Source organism: Eucalyptus grandis, chromosome 8 (assembly GCF_016545825.1).
Source record: "Eucalyptus grandis isolate ANBG69807.140 chromosome 8, ASM1654582v1, whole genome shotgun sequence".
Classification (NCBI taxonomy): Eukaryota; Viridiplantae; Streptophyta; class Magnoliopsida; order Myrtales; family Myrtaceae; genus Eucalyptus; species Eucalyptus grandis.
The window spans coordinates 62,625,129-62,648,091 of NC_052619.1; the positions used below are offsets into that span (position 1 = coordinate 62,625,129).

A 22,963-nucleotide genomic window follows, 5' to 3' on the forward strand; every position below is an offset into this window, starting at 1 on the left:
TTGTAGTTTGTCCTTCTCCCTCAAATAAAGGGAAATAAGTACAATATCTCACTTTTCTAAAAATTCATTTCAGCCCCAACTTACTAATTTCACATTCTGTCGCCCCTTACTCTTGGCAAATCCATCTTTGAGTTGATACTTTTGAATAACTCACAATATAAAATGGATTAGTATCATTAGCAGTTGCACTTGCAGCTCCAGTTTTGCATTAGTTGTCTGTACATCTACTTCCAGACGTTAGTAAACTCCTGAAACTATGTGCATTAATATCATATCATGCCAAATTGCTAAGAGTTTGAGGAAAAAACAATAGGATTGAAAGATAGAGAAAGAAAAGGAAACTAAGTAGTTCTCATATCCAATTAAATGCTGAATTGCTCTATTTGTCATCAAAGGAGCTAATTTCTTCACAGATTGAGCTCCTAACAGATCTGCGCTTGTTTGCACAATGTAGGCCGGATGAGATCTCAAATTCATAAATTTGTCAATGAGTGGATGCTTTTCATTGGGTGCTTTGTTGCTCTTGGTAGAGCTTACATTCCTACCATCAAATTGCATGATGTCTTAAAAGGTTTTGGTTATCTGATTGCCCTAACATTGCTCGTTATCCTTTCTTGTAGCTCTTGAATAGTAAAGGGTATGGCTTGCCAGGTTGCTGGTGTGCACTTGTTGGATTTCAATGGGTATGGCTAAATTCTTTGCCGTTGGCTTCTTTTTCCAGCATTAGTCACTTGCTTGGAGACTGAATTTTTGTGTGTGGAATGTGTCCTTATTGGGACTCGGCTTATTCATGTGATGATGTCAAGCTTGGTTTTTCATTGCTCTCCAACGCCTGCTGTCTCTAGATGGCATGCTTCATGAAAATGATTAAGGCAAATGCAAGTCAATTGACTTGAGAGCTACATAGCTTCAGATCTGTGTCTAATTCGTCTTGTCAACAAATTAGCAATCATGAAGCTCGAACGAATCATCGAAAATGAGCTAATGATACTTTTGGGGAAGAGAATTATGTACATAGATGAGAATAGTTGTGAATCTGTACATGTCATGCTAGACAAAGTGTTAAAGGCTTGGTCTATTGCTGCTTGATTATTTTTGAATTCTAATGTTGCAGTGTAGAAGAAAGAGGCAAATAATTGGAATGGCTGTGGCTCTGTGACTTTGTCCTGCATCCTTACAGCCAAAAAGCATGGGTCCACTGAAACTTTAAATGCATTGATTGATTCTTTGTTTCGTCATATCATAATTCTTCTTTTTCGGGTCAAGAAAGATAACCAATCGATGCTAGTATTATCTTTTATCTAGTTGAATTCCTTGTCAAGAATTGTTTTTCCTCTGTTGATAGTTTTCTTCATTTTGTATTCTCTTTGATGAATGACAAGCTTGTTTATTATTATTACGTTCATTTCTGTTTTTTTAAACTAAATAAAAAAATAAAAATAAAAATCGTGGGAACTCGGAACCGACCCTGGAACCTGTGATAAGATAAGTTCTAGGTTCTTGGTTTCGACGGGTGGGTTCCAAGTTCCAAAAAATGAGAAACCTATATCCGATGGTAGGTTCCAGGTTCTAGGCGAAACTTGTAAGGAACCCAGAACCGCTCAAGCCTAGACAAATGTGGGCTTGAATATTAAGCAAATAATCGAAGCAGCATGAAGAAAAATCTGTGTTAGTGTTAGTGTTAGGATTTAAACTATCGGTTTCAAGCAATGATATTGAGGCTAGACAGTTTTTCTTTTTCAAAAGATTTAAGCCGTAGGAAACGAGAGATAAAAACCTAGTACTAGTACCTATTACCATATAGGCACAAACTATGCATGTGAAAAAGGGGACTAAACTATTTAATGAAAAGTCACCATCCGCAACCGTCACGAATCTTTTTCACGATAGAAGAGATATCATGTCATTAGGAAATTAGAAACAAATAAGAGTAAATATTAAATTACATAAAAAAAAAAAAAAAAAACATTATACATGTTTCCTGCATCCTAATTTGTTAATCACTCGTTTATAACAAGTTCACTCTCCACACCATAAAAGGGTGACTAGCGTTGGCAAACTATGGATCACCCATAAGATAATGTTTAATTTAAGGTTGTAGACTTTGCCAGCAAACTCTTGTCCAATGGGTGAGCCCGTCATCCCTGTCCCACTACAATGTGAGTGGGAAATTGAAGACCAACAATAAATATAAGTCCAGGTCCCGCCCTGTACAGACTAATCTAGGTTAATTACTTAATGGAATTTTCCATGGTTTTCGTTTTGGTGTGCTTTCAATAGCCAACCGAGAAGCAACGTAACCATGTCAAGATGACCCAAGCTTTTTCATCCAAACGATGCGATTTCGATTTCCATATATTGCAAAAAGAAATGCGTGGGCTACGCACCCGCACACGCTCTTGTTGCCATCATACTCGAAAGCGATCGTGAATAGAAAATCTGTGGCCTAAAATCAGTCGATTGCACAAGATGAGTTCAAAAGATAGTTCGATAAGCGACCCATCAAATGACGAGTCTCCCATAACAGGAACTGCTTTAAAGATTAAAACATAATAAATAATGGTGGTAAGCATTTCAATTTTTTGTGAGGAGTTGAATCTCAAACTCGAATTTATGGCCATTTTGGTTGAACCTCGATGATGAGGAGGAGTCAACACGCCCCTTCTTCTTTAGAAACTGCCAATCGATTTATATGCAACAGCATGTCCAACGAGTTCAAATCCTTCCAAGAAGTGCTCGAGCTCTACGAAGACGGTATCAAGCTTCCTGACAGCCCTTTGCTCGAGAGTCTGAAGGAGAACACTCCCCTGGAGATGCTCAAGGCAATTGTCCGGACCAATGGGGAAGGGCTTCTCGAGTACCCCATGCCTCAAGTGATCAAAAGTAATGGATATATCTCTATAAAGCCTTCTTTCTATCTGATTAGTTCTCAGGCAAAACACTTAATAGTTTTCCTAACTTTGAGCAATCATCTTGTGCAGAGGATAAGTCTGCCTGGGGGACAGATGATGAATTCTGTAGAGAAACGCTTGCCAGAGTCAACCCTTTCTTGATTCACCATCTCAAGGTGAACAAAAATATCATTCATCTTTCACCTCATACTATTTCACTTAATATTAACACGAAGCAGAACGGAAATCCACCAGCAAGCAAGCTAGACCCTAAAATATATGACAACCGGAGCAGTTCAATAAGGGAAGAGCTCATTCAAAAGCAATTAAATCGATTGACTGTCGAACAGGTACCGTCATCGCATCTCTCATTGTGGCATTCCACGTCTCTAAGAGTGTCCATATGCTCAAACTTGTTTAAAAAATGGTGAGAAGTTCATTTAAGTTCATATCTCTGAATTAAAATGACAATGACCAAATGCAGGCTATTGAGATGAACAAACTGTACATACACGTGCTCTGGCCTCTTCTGAGGCGCATACCAGCAAAATGTATGGGTTACAAACACTCCTCTTCTTGAAGGGTGACAGTACCCTGAAGCCGCTGGCAATAAAACTTAGCTTGCAACCTCCTGAGGGAGATGAGTTCGGCGCAATATGCAAGGTGTACACACCGGCTAATCAAGGTGCCGAAGGTTCCCTCTCGTAACTGGCTAAAGCTCATGTGGCAGTTAACGACTCAGGCCATCATCAACTCATCAGCCACTGGTAAAGATTCCTATGGTGCACTCAACAATATAAAGACTGGGGAAAATAAGTCAAGATCTATTTCCTGCTTATTGATTATTTCCTCAATTCTTGCTGCAGGTTGAATACTTTTGCAGTGATCGAACCATCTGTGATTGCGACAAATAGACAACTGAGCGTGCTTCACCCAATCTACAAGCTTTTGTATTTGCGCAACACGATGAACATAAACGCCTTGGCTAAGCAGATTCTGATCAATGCCGGTGAAATCTTCGACTCAAATGTTTACCCGGCAAAGTATTGCATGGAATTGTCTTCTGCCTTCTACACACACTGGGCTTACCCCTCGCCAGCACTTCCCGCTGACCTCATCGCACGGTATATAAGTAATACTCTAAAATATAAGACTTCCATTAAAAATTCCTCCAAAAAGTGAGAAAAATCAAGGCTGACCTGACCGTAGGCTGCAAAAATGTACTTAAAATAGCCAAGGCTCGGGCTGGGGCGTGTATCAATATGGCTACAGTTTGTTTTGCTTGAATCAATTTGATAGCTGGCTCTGGAGTGGAAAATACACCTTTTTCTTGTCTCCAGGGGAGTCACTGTGGAAGACGCAAATTCCCCTCGTGGCCTCCGCCTATTGAGGACTACCCTAGGCGGTAGACGGGCTCGAGATCTAGTCTGCGATCAGGACGCGCGTTGAGGACTACCGCTGCTTCTATTACGAGAGTGACGAGATGGTTCAGAAGTGATGGATTATGTTCTCATGGGTTGGACCGCCCATGTTGGGCTAGCCCAACCCAGCCCAGCCCAGCCCATGACCCGGACACAGTTACTTGTGAATGAGGTGGTTACTTGTGGATAAAAATTAACTGCTCTTACCGTTATTTGAAATATAGAGAGATATATAATTGTGTGTTACCTTCAAGAAAAGAGATAGAGAAAAACGGGCGTTATTCTCTTTATTAAATATCCAGTGAGGAACAACGCTCCTTCTTCCTGAACCCTCCATCTTTAACACACGATTTGCTATGGAACTCTCAAGCCTACAATCAGAGCATTTAATTTGTGAAAAATTAAAGTATGTTCCAAAGCGTAACACACCCATTTGATTCGTGATTCAGGTTTTTCTTGAACATGTCTCTCGTGTATTAATATGGAACCCGTTTCCTTGATTGCTCGTAGATAGTTCGACATTTGATAAGTTAGGAATAAGTTTCCTTCCAGAAGCAAAGGAACTCCAATCCTGGTGGAAGGAACTTGTGGAGGATGGACGCAGTGACGAGAAGGGTGAGCCTTGGTGGCCTAAAATGCAGACTCTCAAGGACCTGACATATACATGAACGATCACCATTTGCATCCACACGGCCGCCAACTTTGAGCAATACCATTACTGAGGAAGGTACTTCTGAATATGAAGAGCTCAAGTAAAATCCCCATAAGGCTTTCCTGAAACTATGAATGCCCTGCTTTAGACACTTACATGAATTTCAATTATGGAGATCCTGTCGAAACATTCTAGCGGCGAGGTGTACCTCGGGCAGAGAGACACTCCCGAGTGGACGGCTGACGCTGAGCCGCTGGAGGCATTCAAGAGGTTCGGGAAGAAGCTGGAAGAAGTCGAGGGAAGGATTATTATGAGGATGAATGTGGACAAGAGAAGGAGGAACCCGGTCAGGCAGGTCGAGGCGTCTCGATCTGAACTTTCGCACGCATACCTGTTCTTTCTTTTTCTTGTGAACTACCTTTTGTTCGCAAGGATGAAAGTTAGTGTTAAGTATGAAATACGATTATCCACAAAACAAGTGAAGCATGACAAATGTTTGTCCAATTCTGGTACTCAAGTCTACCAATTGCCAGGCTAACTGCTCGTACAAGAAGAAGACATTATCTACCAGTTCCAACCTTCACATGCACAGTTGATTGTTTAGGGACTGGAAAAGTGTGGTTCATACTCCCATAGATAATGTTGGGACTCTAGTTATGAGATTCAGCTAGAAAGTTAGGTTTATATTAGCAGAAGTCCGATACATTCTTTTGGAGAGATCACTAAAAATAAGCTTAAATACGAGCCCGTCAATATATCCAGTTGAATCCATCTTCACTCAAAAGTTTAAGCCAATGAGTTATGGCCCAACTAAGATATATCAACTACTCCATACCACAATGATTTTCTGATGTGGAATTAATATAATATAACTCACTTATACGTGCATCCTAATAGAGAAGATGGTACCGAGCACCTAGATGAGAGGGTGGGGTCTAAGGGCTTTTATAATTCGAACTCATATTTTATTAGTAATTTAAAATTGAGCCTATGATAACTACTAAATATATATTATCTTTTTCTTATAATTGATGGATGTATTAAATATGTATGAGGTACTAATTGTAATGGAATCATATTGGGCATATCCCTAATTTAAAAGTAAACATGGATAAAACATTGCATTTCAAATTCTTTTTTCGTTTTTATTCTCTGTTTTTTTTTTCTTTTGGGTAATTGTGCTGCGAATCCTAATAGTTTAATCGTCAACATGATTATTTTTTTTCTTCCACGAGTTTGTGAACTGTAAACCATTTTATATTTAATTTTCTGTTCCGTGTCCATCGCATAACCTACCCATCCAGACATTATCTACTCAATCTGATGCTTTGATTCTGCAGGATCAATGATCAAGGCGGCCATCATTATACTTATCCTCTAATTTGGCTTATTTTTCTATTCTTCAAAGCAAACCTTTAGGTGGGTAACATAAGATAAGCATTGGCCTTGACGAGGCCGAGTAAGTTTTATGACATCTCAAATCCTCCACTTTAAGCTAACATAAGTGAAGAAATTAACAAGCAAGGGTTCGGATTGCAACGCCTCGTGTTAACCCTGGTGAAGGCAAAAAAAAAAAGAAGGAAAGAAACAACAACCACATTATGGGTGAAAAAGGACTGCCACTGTTCATAAAGCGGGTCTCTTGCTAGCTGTCTTTCATTATCTCAGTTGTCCAATTCCTTCTGTGCTTGTTTCCCATCATTAAAAAAAGCCACATAAGCTTCCCAAAAAAACATTAAATATCCTATGTTTTGGCCAGTGAGAGAAGCGACAGACCCTTGAATGATCGACCCATCTCATCAAGATCCCATCCGAATTTGTAATAAGCTAAAACCAATTGATTAAAAAATTAATATAAAAAAAAACTTTAAATTAATACATTTATAATAAGTTTAGATCAATTAATTTTTTAATTACAAAAACTCAAAACGAATACATTTATGATAAATTTATTATGAACAATCATAAACCAGTACTTATGATAAATGACAGGTAAAACTTCAAATTCAATTGTCATATAACATCAAACTTAATAATTTTACAGTAAAATTTAACGAAACTAAATGAAAGTAAATTTGTTACATATATATTAATTTGGATTTTTTGATCGTTAAAAAATTAATTTATGATAAATTTAATGATAAGCGTATTATTAATTTGGATTTTTTTGTAACATTAATCTTTATTAAAGAATGGCTATAAACAAGTGCCCTAAACAGCAAAATCCATCATTTACCGTCAGCACTTCCTGACAAGCGGAAGGTGCATTAAAAAGTTTGGTAAAACTCATGATCCAAGGTTGACTTCCCCTTGGACGAGACAACCGCTAATCAAGAATCCCACATACATATATATTTCAAGAAAAGAAAAAGAAAATAGGAACAATTATTACCTCCTCCTCCTCCTCCTTTTTTTTTTCTTTTTTTTTTTTCAAATTTCTGACTGAGTCAATAAATTCGAGTCGAAGCTCGTGACCCTTGACTCAGCGACTTCAAGGGCAAGAGACTTGAATGCTATAGTGGGAAACATGAAGAATGTCTTTATCATCCTTATCAATGTGAAAAGGAACAGATGCATTCCCATGCACTCCGTCTTTTCCCATTCTCGCCTCGTACTTTGACCACGTTAATTAATGATGCTTTCATATTTTACCTACGCAGAGGAATGATTCTCCCGCATTAATTAATTGTCTGGATACTTTCTGATGTCCCCCGCTTCAGAATTTGTGCTCCACTGCCTTTTTTTGCCCTGTAAAAAGTAAAATTCGCGATTCGATGAGCGATGATATCGTGTCATCGCACCATGTCCACCTCACCCATAAGCATCGATCCTTGCTCGGCATTCTCGCAAGCTCGAAAGAAATGGGTAATGCACAATGCAACGTAGGTGAGATACTATATTTGCTCTTTATTCCCCATAAAAAAAAAATGTCAAATTCATTGATTAACCCATGACTAAAGAATATGATAAGTCAGGACCAAATCGTACCTGAGGCAGATTTGGTTGTAATTATACTTAAATTATCTAGCGTGCTTATATTATTTCTGCGTACCAACCATCGCTTTCCTCCCACTATAAAAATGTGACGTCCAGTTGCAAAATATATATAATTCGAGGGGGGCCGCGCAGCCACTCAATGATGAACAAAAATAAATAAAGCACAGAAAAGTCAACAGTTAATTCTACAAGTCTTCTTCCATATCTATGCAATAGCAGAGCAGCTTCCTCAGAAGACCCGGTAAGCTTCGCAGTAGAGGAGACCCACATGGCCATGGATTACTGGTAGTTTGATTTGATTCCTCCGCCTATAAAGCCACCTTCTCCCCCCTCGCTATCTCCCTCAGACCCACCACCAGCCATCGACAGGCTTTTCTTGCTTTTTCTTGGGTCCGTCACTCCTCCGTTCTTGATCTTGAGAGAGAGAGAGAGAGAACTGCCGGCCATCGACAGGCTTTTCTTGCTTTTCTTGCTTTTCTTGGCTCCTTCACTCCTCGGTTCTTGATCTTGAGAGAGAGAGAGAGAGAGAGAGAGAATGGCCGATGCGACCACGACCAAGAGCGTGGCAAGCAACGAGAATGGGAACAAGAAGATGAGGTGCGAGGCGGAGGAGCTCGAGGGCGGGCGGATCAGAGGGCAGGTGGTGCTGAGGAAGAAGAAGGCCACGGACTTCACGAGCTTCGCCTCGACGATCGTGGAGGTGGGCCGCGGCCTGGTGGACAAGGTGACGGGTCATGAGTTGGGGGGGAAGGACGTGTCCGTGCAGTTCATCAGCGCGGTCAACGCAGATCATGGTGGGTTTCTCTTGTTATCCTTTTCTTCTTCTAAGTTTCTGCGAAATCCTGTGAAGTGGGTTTGTGTTCAGAAATTTTGAGAGAACTGGTTCTTGTTTTTTTTTTTTTTTTTTTCCGGGTTTTCTCTTCGTTAATTAGTATTGTGGGGTTAGCAGATGGTTTTCCAGTTGCAGAGATGGTTTTAGTGAGGGTAGAGGTGGAACCCTGGAAGCCCACAGAATTTTAGTCCGAATAGGGTCTGGGTAAACCGTGAGAGTGAAGTCTCAACTACGAGTCAATGAAAAAAAATTCCAGGTCAATGACAAAAAATCCAAGTCAACGGTTGGTTGGTGCAATGTTTTTGATTGATTGATCTGGAATTATGATCCCCAAAAGAAAAGATCTCGAGCAGACACGTGAGTGTAGTTTAGATTCAGCGCACGGTGCATGCTCCATTCCACAATTCATGGAGTGTAAATAATTCCATGATTCGGCCACCTATCCATCTGGATTCAAGTTGGCCTATTCATATGAGGGAACGTTATCTCGTTACTTTCATTTCTAAGTGTTTGATAATATGCAGAACATATGCACTTGGAAGTGTTATTTGAAGGACTGCTTCTAAAAGGGTCGTTGGATAAATGGCAAACTCATCAAATTAGAGTCTGGAACATATGCAAGGTTCATTTCTCTTCTGGGCAAAAACCTCTCGAAGGTCTTGGGGATCCACCTAATGTATGGATGTCGATGCTCAGTTGAAAATCAAAGCGTTAATCAGTTTTTGACTTACCTTGTGGCCAGGTTGTCAGGGGCACTTAGATTGATAACATGGGTTATGTTCGATTTCCTTGAACAAATCAAGTTGTCTTCAGGGCTTTTGGAATTCTTCTCCCGGGATTGTAGTGTCCTGCTATCAACTTATAGTGTTAATTCAGACTGAGCCCAGTTCAAGCATGTAGTGAAAGTCGACATCTTCCAGTAAATTCTCAATAGCCAAATCATTCCTGGAATGCTTAAATTACATAGGATGAGGATAAAGAGAGAACATACACTTTATTAGGATCCTCTGTGTTTGGCTGTTGACAATTGTCGTTTGCCTCTAATATATCCTGCAAAAAGAATGTTGAAAATCATTTCCAGTGAAACAAACAAAGCCTAAAAGTAAGTTTGGTCCATCTGGCTTCGGATAATCTAATGTCTGTGAATCGTATCATCCTTCAACTTGGGTTGCATTCGCAAAAATAGCATCCTCAATTGCTGAATTTCATTGGAAAGTTTCTCCTGTGTAGGGAATGAGTTGCAAGGCAAACTTGGAAATCCAGTGCACCTGGAGGATCCGGTGAAAACCAGCGCCTGTTCAACACCGGGTGAATTGGCATTCAGTTTGACACATCATTTGGACCGGGAGATAGGAGTTCCCGGAGCATTCCTGATAAGAAATAATCATCACAGTGAGTTCTTCCTCAAGACAGTCACTCTTGAAGACGTCCCCGGTCATGGTCAGATCCACTTTGTTTGTAACTCCTGGGTTTATCCTGCTCACTGCTATGCAAAGGACAGGATCTTTTTTGCCAATAAGGTATGCATGCTAAGAGGAAGTAGATAATGATGAGTAAGGCATAATGTAAGGCAATGACTTCTCAAATGTTGTCTCAAAAATGCATGTTTGGTCGAGCAAAGTGGACCTTCTGGACTTTTAACCCTTAAATGTTCTCGTGCACTTCATTATCTCGCTCATTTGCCTGCAGATATAGTACTGCGAGTATATACTGAACAAACATATAAAATAGAGATCTGAAAAGGCGCTATGATTTCCTTTCCTGATGAAGTTATTTCATCATTGCAGACATATCTTCCAAGCGAAACACCAGCACCACTAAACAAGTACAGAGAAGAAGAATTGGAGAACCTGAGAGGAGATGGAACAGGCGAGCGAAAAGAATGGGAGAGGGTCTATGACTATGCCTACTACAATGATTTGTCTGAACCCCAGAAGGGTCCAAACTATGTCCGTCCAATTCTTGGAGGGTCTACTGACCATCCTTATCCCCGCAGGGGAAGAACAGGCCGACCACCAACTAAGGAAGGTCAGACTTCCGTATTTTTTTGTTGTGTTTGATCAAATAAATGCATCTAATTCGCAATGCTTAAATAGTATCAGAGCTGATATTGTTGGGAAACCCTAGATGATCCACTAAGGAACTGTGAAGATAGAGCCTGCACATGTGAATTGCGAGTAGTATAATTTACTAGTAATCTTGGCAGTTGTTGACAGCCTTGTGGTTTTTGTGAATTGTCATCCAGATCCAGATGTTGAAAGCAGGTTACCAATCCTGCTGAGCTTGAGCATCTATGTCCCCAGGGATGAGCGATTCAGCCACATAAAGTTTTCGGACTTGCTGGCTTTTGCTGTGAAATCTGTTGCCCATTTCCTTATACCCGCAGCTGAAGGACAATTTGATAGAACCCCACGTGAATTTGATAACTTCCAAGAAATTCTAAAGGTTTATGAAGGAGGTATCAAGCTGCAGAAGAACCAGTTCATTGAAAGCATCATGGAAAGTGTCCCTTCGGAGATGCTCAGGGAACTTCTTCGTACAGACAGCGACGGTTTCCTCAAATTTCCGACGCCTCAAGTCATTAAGGGTAAATTTATTATCAGCCTTATGATGACAGCAACGGACTGCAAGTTTTCGTTCATCACCATGAAATTTTGCTTTTCTTACTGTACTGTTCATTGGTCAAGCAGAAGATAAATCAGCGTGGAGTACAGATGAGGAATTTGCAAGAGAGATGCTGGCTGGCGTGGACCCCGTTCTCATCTGTTGTCTCCAGGTTTGCCCACACTTCTGTGCCTTGCTTTGTCAAGTACCCCCATAATCGGCTGCCATGCTGCAATGTCCGAACAAAATGTGGCATTTCACGTTTTTTGCATTAACATCATTATTCTTAGCTACTGGTGTTAAAATGATTGTGTGATAAATCAGTGCAGGATTTTGGTAGATGCCAGTGTAAAGCAGAAAATAACTTTTCAATTTTGTCCCTCATACCTTCTTGATTCATTGCAGGAATTTCCTTGTAAAAGCAAGCTCAACCCTGAAAATAATCCAGACATGAGAGTATATATAGAGGAAAACTTGAGTGGGCGCACCCTGGATGAGGTAATTCTTCTTTATTCAATTTTTTGACGAAGTCTTCTTCGGTGGAATATCTCTGATCTGTTGGATTTATTGTACTGAACATGATGGTGTGCCATAGACATGAATCCTATTTTCTGCTTCACCAGGCTATCAAGGAGAAGAAATTGTTCATTTTAGATCATTACGATACTCTGATGCCATTCCTTCGAGGAATAAACACAACTTCGACAAAGACCTATGCCACGAGGACACTTCTATGCTTGAAAGAAGACGGAACTTTGAAGCCATTGGCAATTGAACTGATCCTGCCCCATCCTGATGGGGATGAATTTGGTGAAATAAGCGAGGTTTACAAACCAGCCAAGGATGGTATTGAGGGTACACTTTGGGACCTAGCCAAAGCCTATGTTTCTGTCAATGACTCAGGCTATCATCAACTCATCAGCCACTGGTAGAAGTCATGATAGCTTCTCGATTGACGAGTTAGAAAGCCATTTTCCCCCCTTCTTTTTGGACGTGTATTGAACATTTATGCTCACTTGCAGGTTGAAGACTCATGCTATCATCGAGCCATTCATAATTGCCACCAATCGGCAGCTTAGTGTTCTTCATCCGATTCATAAACTTCTGCATCCTCATTTTCGCGACACCATGAGTATCAATGGGTTTGCAAGGCAGATCCTGATCAGTGCAGGTGGAGCGCTCGAGATGACGGTTTTCCCCGCGAAGTTTTCATTGGAAATGTCATGTGCTGCTTACAAGGATTGGGTCTTTCCCGAACAAGCACTCCCTGCTGATCTCATCAAGAGGTAAATCTACTTCTTTCAAATACTATTTTTATTGGAGCTAGAGTCGATTCTGCTGGTTTAAGTTGGAAAGAGTGTCTCCATAGGATTGGGGATGTGACACAACGAGCAATCGAGCAGCCTCATTAGATAGATAATTTTGGTGATGCATTTGATGAGTTTGCATATTCTGATTACTGAAAGTGACGAGGGGCCAAATTTTTTGCTTCATTAGAGGCATGGCAGTAGAGGATGCTAATTCAAGACACGGGCTGCGCCTAGTTATAGAGGACTACCCGTTTGCCGTTGATGGGCTCGAGATATGGTCCGCCATTGAAACGTGGGTCCGGGACTACTGCAGCTTCTACTACAAGAATGATGAGATGGTGCAAGAGGACACCGAACTTCAGTCCTGGTGGAAAGAACTCAGAGAAGTAGGTCACGGTGACCTTAAAGACAAACCTTGGTGGCCTAAAATGCAGTCCCTGGACGAACTGATCCAAACTTGCACTATAATCATTTGGGTCGCTTCGGCTCTCCATGCAGCCATCAATTTCGGGCAATACCCCTTCGGAGGGTATCCTCCAAACCGGCCCGCGATGAGCCGGAGATTAATTCCTGAAGAAGGAACTCCCGAGTACGAAGAGCTCCAGACAAACCGCGAGAAGGCTCTCCTGAAAACGATAACTCCCCAGATTCTATCCTTGTTAGGGATTTCCCTGGTGGAGATTCTGTCGAAGCACTCTCCGGATGAGGTTTACCTCGGGCAGAGAGATACGGCCGAGTGGACCAGCGATGAAGCTCCGCTTCAAGCATTCGAGAAATTCGGAAAGAGGTTGGAAGAGATCGAGCAGAGGATCACGGACATGAACAGCGATGAGAGATTGAGGAACAGGGCCGGGCTGGTAAGGATGCCTTACACTCTGCTGTATCCCAGCAGTGAGGTTGGACTTACTGGCAAAGGGATCCCAAATAGCATATCCATATGAAGCTGCTTCCTATATGTAATGTCTTAAGCTACAGCAGAGGAGTTTTCGTTTCATTGGCAGTTCCTAGTTATCTAGCAGAAGGATACTCTAGAGCTCTTGTATTTTGTAATGCAGGGCCATAAATAAATTTCCACGAGGTTTCTTAGTCTTTTTCCTTTTCCTTTCTTTGCTTCGCTTTATGTTTTAGTGATCATCTTCGTCTCCAATTTGAATTATAAGCATCTCCCTGTTGTCTTACATGGTTTTTGAACAAGTCATTACTTTGAATCCTGACTTTGACTCTTGCAGCCGTGATTTGTTTTGCAACGAATGCAAGTTGTATTTGCAAATGGGTCATAGATCCATTTTTTAACCAATATTTGATGGGCTGTATTGTTATGAGTTAATTATATTTAGTAAATGAGTTATAAATGAGTTTAAACATAATTCTATGAGTCATGAATGGATATGATATGAATGTTAAATGAGTTCACAATTTATTTAGACTTAACTCACATTTATGATCCTCTTTTCACTCTCTCTCATCTTTACTCGCGTTGCTCATTCGGTGCTCTCGCTAAGTTTAAATATGAGCTTTTCTAAATTGAGTTAAATGTGAAAGTGTTTTAGCAATTTTGGCCAGATTTGGATATGAGTTAGGTCGAATATGAGTTACGAGATTTATATTGCAAGTAAATTGGTCAAAAATAAGTTAAATGGATCAATTTGGACGGACCATTTTCAACCCAATCCCAACTCGACCTAATCCACTCATTTGATAGATCTAATTACAAGTGATGACTCTAATTTATTGATAAAGAGTTTGAGGCTATATTTTATTAAAAATGAAAAAATTTACTACAATAGGTTCCGTTGGTCTCACAGAAAATAACTTTTGAGAAAACTTTTTCTAGCATTCCGTTCATAGAAAATGAATGAATTAGGAAAAACATTTTCCATCATTGGAAAAAAAAATTCTAAAATATTGGAAAATATTTTCAACTTTTCGAGTAGAAAAAAACATATTGCGTATTTTCTTTTACCCCCACTTTCTTTCACCAAACACCTTGTCTTTTTTCTTTTAATTTTATTTTTTAATCGAGTTTTTAATTATTTGTTACTTTTTCTTTTTCTTTTTCCTTGGCCAATCTTCGGTCACAGACAAGCTCAAGCTAGTAAGTTGGGCAAGGCTTGGGCCTTGCTTAAGGTTGCTAGAGCCTCGCCGTTCTGGCAAAGCCTAAGCTCACTTGATGATCTCAGGTGAGCTTGGGCCTTGCCTGATTCGACGGGCTCAAGCTTGCCTATGGTCAATTGTCAGTTGTCGCCGTGATTGATGACCGACTAAGAAAAAAAGAAGAAGAAAGAAAGAAAATGAAGGAAAAGAATAATAATAATAATAATAATTAAAAATCGATTTTGAAAAATTAAATAATAAAAAATTATTGAAAAAGTGTGCATGGGAGAAAAGATTTTTCTTACTAAATGGTAAAAAATATTTTTAATTTAAAATATTGTCATTTTCCCAAAAAATGACTTTTGAAAACATTTTCCAAAAAGGTCACATGTTTCGCGAAAACGAACAAAATCTTAGTTTTTGAAATTGTTCCTTCAAAAAAGAAAATAAATCTTCTTTACCAAAAAAAAAATAAATAAATAAATCTTGAAAATACAAGGTTCATTTTTCTTGTTGATGAATGTGGTATGGTGTACCACAAATTATAGTGTTATTGATAATAAATTAGGAATCATTGGTTTCCAGTCCGGTCTAATGAAATTGATCACTAGGATATCTTTCTGTCAAAATATGACCAGAAACAAATTCAAAGCTCGAAACAAACTCTATGCTTCAATCTAGATATCTAATTGTCCAATCATAGGCTCCTATTTCCTCGAAAATAATAAACTAAATCCACCAATTTTTAAGAAGAAATACAAATAATAATAAAAAGCATAGATAGTCAAGCTGGCCCGATTTCCCATTGGAATCGGAAACCAGATTGTACGGATATTGGTTCTTTTTAGGAATTAAGAACTCAACCGACACTCCTAAGAATCAGACCTAATTGGCTAGTTTGGTCCAATCCGGACATTCTTGATTTGGACGGTCCATTTGCACACCCCTATAATAAATGTCCTTTACCCTAACATATAATAAATTATTCACGCGATTAATCACTGCAGTCAATGCCGAGGCTTCCGAAGAAATTGCAAAAATACAGACCAGCTCCAATAAAAACCAAAGCTTGCAGTTTTTGGCCGGTGGAGACATTAACACTTATCGATGGCCAGCTTCGTCTCCATTGGCTTCTTTTCGACGCCTCTCTATGCTCCGACAGCTTCGACCCAGGTGATGATGGCTTTTCAATTCGCTGTCCCTGACGAGAAAGTATTCTTTTTACCTTCAAAAAGGGCGTCTTTTTTTTTTGCTTCAAAAATGGTTCCTTTGGGCTCATAAGCTCGTCGCAGTACGGTGTCTTTAGTCGTTGATGGTGATGATCTAGAGCTCGCATCTGGTTTCGTTTCTTGTCGATGGTGCTTTTGATGTGGTCGCTGAAGAGCGAAATGCTGTGACAGAGAAGGGACGTGTAGAAACAGCTCGGCGTTTTGGAAGTGTCTCTTTGCGCCATTCCATCGAACAGCTTCTCTGCAATTAAGACTGGGGACGTAGAAAATGGTGTTGCGAATCAGCTGAGTGATTCAGCGTTGCAAATGACACTTTTTTTTATCCGTTCGTGGGATCAGTTGCAATACCCACTTGTGCCTTTTCTCTGTTTGGCTAATGATATTTTTTGTCCAACCCAAAAAGCCTGAAAAGCCATTTTGTTCGAGCTAAGCTTCATTCACTCTTGCTTTATTCTGTTGTTGGTGAATTTGACTGGCATCCACCTTTCCCTTCTGCAAGGAGCTTCTTTCTCATGATATGTTGACGTGTGCTAAAGTGAACCGCATTTTTGTCTTGAAGGGATTGTGCATGGTTTTCTGCCTGAGGATGGAATGTTGCTTAGCTGGTTACATTCTTATTTAGTTGCAAAACTTGAGGGAGGTCTTCTGCTAATTTTTTGTTTGATAATTTTCTATAGGAGATGTGCAGCACATCAAATACGGGGAGACTTTCAAGTCATGCTACTTTTCCGAAAGGTTTATCTTTGCAATTCTTATGTGCTGTAGTTGTATTGGTATTACTCCTTGACAAGATTTCGAATCATTGGCTCTTTAAGAAAAGCATATGGAGATTGTCAGTGTCACAGATTGGTCTGTGCTTTAGTGAATCTAGGTATGAATGACCCTTGCAGTTTGATTTGATCATGCTAAGTTGGGTTGAGACTGAGATCAGATGACCAAGAATAGAACACCCTCTTACGGATCAACTAGGTTTTCAGAAGTGCAGTCAATGTTACTGAGGGCACAGAGTCTACAGCTCTTGTTTCATGAGTGTCAACTGGGTTGGACAGCACCAGCGAAATGTTGTTCACCAAAACTGGATTAGTTCTTACAAGTTCTCTCTGTGTCTCGAGCTTTGCCCATGAAGTACCCTATTGAAAATTTGGGGCTACTTAGAATACATGGTCAGTTCCCTCGGTTATACGTCAATTACCTGTACCTGAGCAGTTACCAGCCAGACCACCATCTAGCTGGTGTTATGGATGGCACCAAGGTGATCAGCCCCATTATTGAAGTTTCAAACTCAGAGCTTCTGCATCGGAAGGATCTTCTCAGCCTAACACTAGAGTTATTAGAAGTTGCGTTTGCTAATGAGAAAAAGTGATGGTTCACTTGGATGGACATCATTGAAAGGTCATTTGATGATTAATTGATAGATAAATATGCTTGCTGTGTACCCTATGATCCTTATTTTTATCCTAAATATGGTTGATGGATTTTAGCATGATAGACTTTGGTGCTAAATTGACAAGATAGTCCCTTTACTGTGTTACAAGATTTCATCTTATGTGGTTACCTGATAATGCTGTGAATAACCTTGCAGTGCCAGAGCTTCTAATGTCTCTCAGCTCATCAAGAGGCGTGCCTTCTGTTAATCACTGGCATAGAGATTATTCAGCTATACCATCAAGAAATCTTGGTGATGCCTTTTGCTGTTGCTTTGGTGTTGATTCTTGTACTGATAGGGTGATAGCTGGTTTTTGGGTGGGTCCTGATGTCGATGATGGTTGGGGATATGTGGAAGCTTTTATCACTCAAACATTGTGATAGTGGTTCGATTATGGTTCTCTTTGTTTTTCATCATTTGATCTCACTGCCTTATTCAACAATGATGTTGATAACTCTATCACGTGCATCTAATACTAATTCAGCAGCAGGTTAATAAGGTCCTCTGGTGATGAAAGGAGCATGTGCAGTATAAAGGTGCTGAAAATAGTTGATTTATTTTGCGACATGGCTTGAAAAACAATATGCTGGTCCAAACACAAAACATGTAATGTAAATGCTTTGGTCTGAACACAATACGTGTAATGTAAATGCTTTGTTTTATGTGAGAGAAAAAAAATGTACTAACTATTCGAATTATATTTTGAATGGGGGAACATGTATGTATAAGGTAAGTCTAAACCCATATCTAAGTGATGTGCAAACTGTTCGCAAGGTTAATTTGTGAACGCTATGCTACAAGATAATGAGACTTTTGCTGTGGGGAAAGCTACTCTTCTTATTTGTTTCCCCATCTTGTTCAAAAATGTTACCGCCTGTGCCGGTGAGAATGGCTTAGCCTCATGAGAAAACATTGCGGAAAGGTTGACCTTTGTAATGTGACGGTCAGAATTTCTTGGAGTTCTTCTTTCCTCAGTTCTTCAATTTGAATGGAATGAATTCTTTCGCTTTCAAAAACTGATTCCATATAAGAGCTTTGCAGAAACTATCTGATGTAATTTGGTGAAGGCGGAAAATGACGTGCCCCATTTTTCTTTCAAGGGGAAAAAGCATTTGCTCTGTACCGTCTTCATGCAGCGGTCAACTCTTCAGGAGGCGTGTACCTTACTTATTGTGTTTTAGTGTGCGTGTGCATGTGCGCGCGTGTGCGCGAGAGAGAGAGAGAGAGAGAGCTCATCTTAACATCTTTCTAAGTAGATACAACTAGCTAGCAACAGTATGAAAACTAATTAAAATTCCAAAGCCTATTGTAGGATTATCTGCATCGAAATAGCATACAAATATAATCTCTTTTATCTGCAAAATACTAATGAGTCTACTTCAAACTTCAGTGAGATGTATATGGTTTTTTTTTTTTAAAACTTAATTATCACTAATGAAGACTAATGCAAGAGAGAAGAAATTGAGGTACTTCCTTATTAGCCCAGCTAGCTTGCTAGATGAAACAGCTAGAGATGCAACCAAAGTAGTTTTTGTTATCTATGACAATTCCAAATGGTTGCCAACTTAATGAGGATTAAAAGCTGGAAATAAATCAAGCTAAATTCCTCCCAGAGACTAGATTATATATGTGGTCAATTGTTCCTTTGCTCCATTAATTATCTACTGCAAAAGCAGTCTATATAACACTATCTGCTGATAAATGACATATTAAGAAAATGATTATTGTATAAACTATGTGATATTCTTCACAAAATAATTTGCCGAAGCTTATGCCAGTTATTCTATGTGAACTTATCCATAAAAGTTTGATTTGCATTTCCATATCATCTACTGGCATATGACATTACACACCTGCTGATAACAAGAATAGTTATGCAGTCCAAATGCGCATTCATTATTTACAATTAACCTAAGCTGAGTATGGACTTAGGATGGCTACACAATCTCAGAAAAATGTCATTGGTGAAGCTGTGAAGTGTGAAGATAGCTAGAAGAAGAATCATTTGCATCTGTTGAAATGTGCTTCAAGGTACTGTGGTATTTGCGACTGCCACTAACGTGATGACGATAAGGAGCTTCCCTTTTTCCTAGAAAATAACCAATGCGCCAAAAATCTGGTGCAACTTGTTGTTACTTTAACTGATTTTAGGTTAAATCACTTTCAAAGTGCCGCACATGGCAACCTCGTCAAACAACACTTGATGTTTAATCAGTTACGCAAAGCTCGATGCCGGAATTTTATGGTCGGTGCTCACAGAAACAGTATAATGCGAAATCATTCTATCAAATACAGGAAGATAATCGTACACGACAACCTGGTTTCTGGATCTCAGCTTTGTGAGTTACGGACTCACATGGTACAATGTACATTCAATAATGGGATAATTAATCTGTGCACACTTCAGTTTCTCTTACCCTCAGGTTAATCAAGAATTAATGGAGTACGCTCCTTTGAATTGAGCGCATTTCAGAGCTACTTTTTACTGTTCTTGCTACCCTTCTTTTTGCTAGGAAGAAGTGGTCCCAAACCATAAAGCTTATGGAACCCTGGGTTACATATAGAAACCCTAACTCTGACAGAAGTTCTCCAATACAACTATATTATCAGAGTGTTTTTAGCCGTCTCTTTAAGCAAAGAGGTCCTTCATAATCCAATTTGCTCATAGTAAAATAAGAGCATGCCTCAGATTTGATTGGATCTTCACGGTAATTCATGGTGTATGTAAAGCCACAAAAGATTTGTGGTCCCTTGTCCTAGGTTTGAGGAAAACCCTAAACCTAACACATCAATGTATGCATTCTTTAGCAATTTTTAACTGTTTCTTAATTGGGTAATCAGATATAGTTGGGTTGCACAATCTTCCAATAGCATTCTTCCTTCCAAGTGAAAAAGGGGTATGGACCAGATAAAAGGAGAAAAAAGAAAGAACTAAAGAGGGATTGGATCTTTCACTGCTTTATCCTTTTAATTTTAGAAAGAACTGAAAAGGGGTATGGACTAGATAGTGTGTTAGTTCCACAAGGTGATTTTGACTCCCACCCTTCGGGGGTTCTTACCCCTAATTCTTTCTTGAGGTTTTAAGGACTTGCTCAGGTTCACAACTTGATAGAGTTTAAAGCCCAAAGTCCATGTGCTATTTGACAAATCTTGGTGCTTTGTTTCTCTATTGTGAGGATTGATGAACCATATATAATTAGGGATATTAAAATTTTGTAGATGTTTCAATTGTATAGGAATATAAATCGACAATAGAAATTAATAAAACTGATAGGATCATGGGAGTAACATGAGTGATTAACAGAAGATGAAAATTGGTGGATAAATGGTAAAGTAAATGAAAACAACAGGGCAAATATGTGGAAACCAGACGAACTTAGTCTTTATTAGAAGTAAGAGATGGCAACTTGTATATGTTGGATTCACTCATTAAGAGTCAACAATGCATATGGTGCGAAACTGTCTAATATCCCAGTATTTTTGTAAGTTAAACCAATCCCGGCAATATATCCTTTTCGAATTTTTGCAAGGCCTAATGATGCAAGAAATTAGAGACAATTGTAATTAAGCGAGCTGAATTGTCAATCAGAAGATTTGCCAAGCCAACCAAGCTATTTAGAGCTTGTTAGTGATTTTATAATTTCTCTTCCTATCATTTCACTAGTCCCCGTGCTTCTGCTTGCAGAGTTTTAACATGTTGATAACCATCTTGATGTGGAAAAGAAGATACAATATGGATCTCAATGTATAATAAGAGGGGAAAGATCCTTAAAAAAATTGAGGGAGATCAAGATTATATGGCCTGGTTATTATGTCAGGCTATAATCATGTCCATGATACGATCAAATTTCCCAAGAAAAACTTATTAATCACCATTCCATCTGATAAATCTCAAGTACAAACCAAAGGCTAAGAACAAGCGACAGCCTTTTCTTCACCTCATACGCATTTTCTGGTGGAGATGATGAGTAGGAAATGGAGAGAGAGAGAGAGAGAGAGAGAGAGAGAGAGAGAGAGAGAGAGAGAGAGAGATCATCAGTTTAAGAAGCAAGAGATACAAGCTGGTTATTACCCATGGAGCACACCAAGTTCAGACAGTATGCAACATAAACAGCTGATCATTTACATGTGATTACACAACGCACTTATCGATTCATTCTCGATCCACTTCATCGCGTCGTCCCCAAAATAAAGAAATGAGATGTGAGATCTTACACACATGATGCTTTTTCCCTTTAGGAAACATTGATTGATTAAGATGGAGAGGTCTCATTCCTGTCAATGATTCTGAACTCTAACGGAGCAGGATGCCTGTGACAAGTTGAAGTAATACCCTTTCCTCTTTGACTATCTGTGTGGCACGATCCTTCATCATCGTCGTCGTCGTCGTCCTCACCTTCTACTTTATCTTCATGATCATGCCGACCAGTAACATTTCTGGCTTTACTAGTTTGCTGCTTACAGTTGGCTCTCTCACTTTCATGCTCCCTGTACTTGTGCAAGTACCTAACAATTGCCTCAGCATAGTCATCAAACCCTAAAGAACTCAGAGCCCAACAGATGTCGTCCCCATTCACGGTCTTGCGGTTCTCCTTGTGACACTTGTCGGACGCCTCACCTGTCACAAAGCTTATGAACTCACTGGCACACTCTTGGATGGTTTGTTTGGCTTCCTTGGAGATCTTTGCACTTGGTGGAAGGATTAGCTTCATGATCCGACCCACGTTTGCGATTGGAAGCAACTTCTCTTGCTCATCAACCATCTCTCTCTCTCTCTCCGCCCAAAGTAATGGAGAAATGAATGATCGATCTCGCAAAATGCAGATCTCGTCGCTCTTACTTAAATGGGTAAACCCCACTTCTAGTCCGTACATATGTATGTGTGCATATACACGCACTAATTCATGTGCACAATGTGCATGGCACATGAGAGGCGACCTTATTTGGATGTGCCATAATCATTATGGATGGCACCGATAACATTGTGAGCAGTGCGTAATCCACTATGATTTTGACTAAAAATTTAGGATGTGAAAGAAAACTACTTATACGTATTTACAGTTTATTTATCAAACACATGTTGCCATAATATTATAATCATTCAAGGACTTTAACAATGTGCTTTACCAAACATGTTGTCATATCAAGCTCATCATCCATAATGTTGAGGATCATTTAGAGGCTGCTATTTGAAAGTTTTTTTTTTTTTTTATGGGGGGCTCAATATGCATTTAAGTAGCTTTAACTTTCGATTGTAGTTCTTTGACAATAACTTCACTTGCGTGGACATCATAAGTTTCAAATCTTTCACTTTTACGTGTTATCCATTTATTAATTAACAAAACTATAGGATAGAAATATGCTCATTAAAGAATTTTACGTATTGACTTTTGAGTGACTCTCATTAATGAATTAAGCCAAAAGCTAGAAAATAAAAGAGAAAAGGCCTTCTTAAAGCATTTTCTTTATACAAAACCCTAATCATGCCCCAACCCTCTCAATGCTTA

General features: G+C 39.5%; 3 protein-coding genes and 1 pseudogene across 5 annotated transcripts; 3 read left to right on the forward strand and 1 right to left on the reverse strand.

Moving 5' to 3' along the window:
- Positions 1–2,702: 2,702 nt before the first annotated feature.
- LOC104430665 lies at positions 2,703–5,502 on the forward strand (annotated as a pseudogene).
- Positions 5,503–8,104: 2,602 nt separating this feature from the next.
- Positions 8,105–13,885, forward strand: LOC104415560 (probable linoleate 9S-lipoxygenase 5). 2 transcript variants are annotated; one of them, XM_039299447.1, is made up of 10 exons: positions 8,105–8,382; positions 8,471–8,755; positions 10,024–10,313; positions 10,581–10,821; positions 11,039–11,380; positions 11,484–11,569; positions 11,803–11,895; positions 12,021–12,325; positions 12,420–12,683; positions 12,895–13,885. In XM_039299447.1, exons 2-10 carry the CDS (start codon positions 8,497–8,499, stop codon positions 13,646–13,648), a joined length of 2,634 nt encoding a protein of 877 aa, XP_039155381.1. In that variant the 5' UTR covers positions 8,105–8,382; positions 8,471–8,496; the 3' UTR covers positions 13,649–13,885. The 2 variants fall into 2 exon arrangements, with proteins under 2 accessions (XP_039155381.1, XP_039155380.1); XM_039299446.1 differs by having other exon boundaries at positions 8,105–8,755.
- Positions 13,886–15,786: 1,901 nt separating this feature from the next.
- LOC104415565 lies at positions 15,787–17,954 on the forward strand. Of its 2 annotated transcripts, XM_010026895.3 has the most exons (3): positions 15,799–15,974; positions 16,708–16,765; positions 17,613–17,954. In XM_010026895.3, the coding sequence occupies exons 1-3, from the start codon at positions 15,909–15,911 to the stop codon at positions 17,834–17,836; spliced, it is 348 nt and encodes a 115-aa protein (XP_010025197.2). In that variant the 5' UTR covers positions 15,799–15,908; the 3' UTR covers positions 17,837–17,954. The 2 variants fall into 2 exon arrangements, with proteins under 2 accessions (XP_018716516.2, XP_010025197.2); XM_018860971.2 differs by lacking the exon at positions 16,708–16,765 and having other exon boundaries at positions 15,787–15,974.
- Positions 17,955–21,474: 3,520 nt separating this feature from the next.
- LOC104415566 (nuclear transcription factor Y subunit B-5) lies at positions 21,475–22,292 on the reverse strand. The gene has a single exon (XM_010026896.3). The coding sequence runs from the start codon at positions 22,217–22,219 to the stop codon at positions 21,710–21,712; it is 510 nt and encodes a 169-aa protein (XP_010025198.1). The 5' UTR covers positions 22,220–22,292; the 3' UTR covers positions 21,475–21,709.
- Between the last annotated feature and the right edge of the window lie 671 nt (positions 22,293–22,963).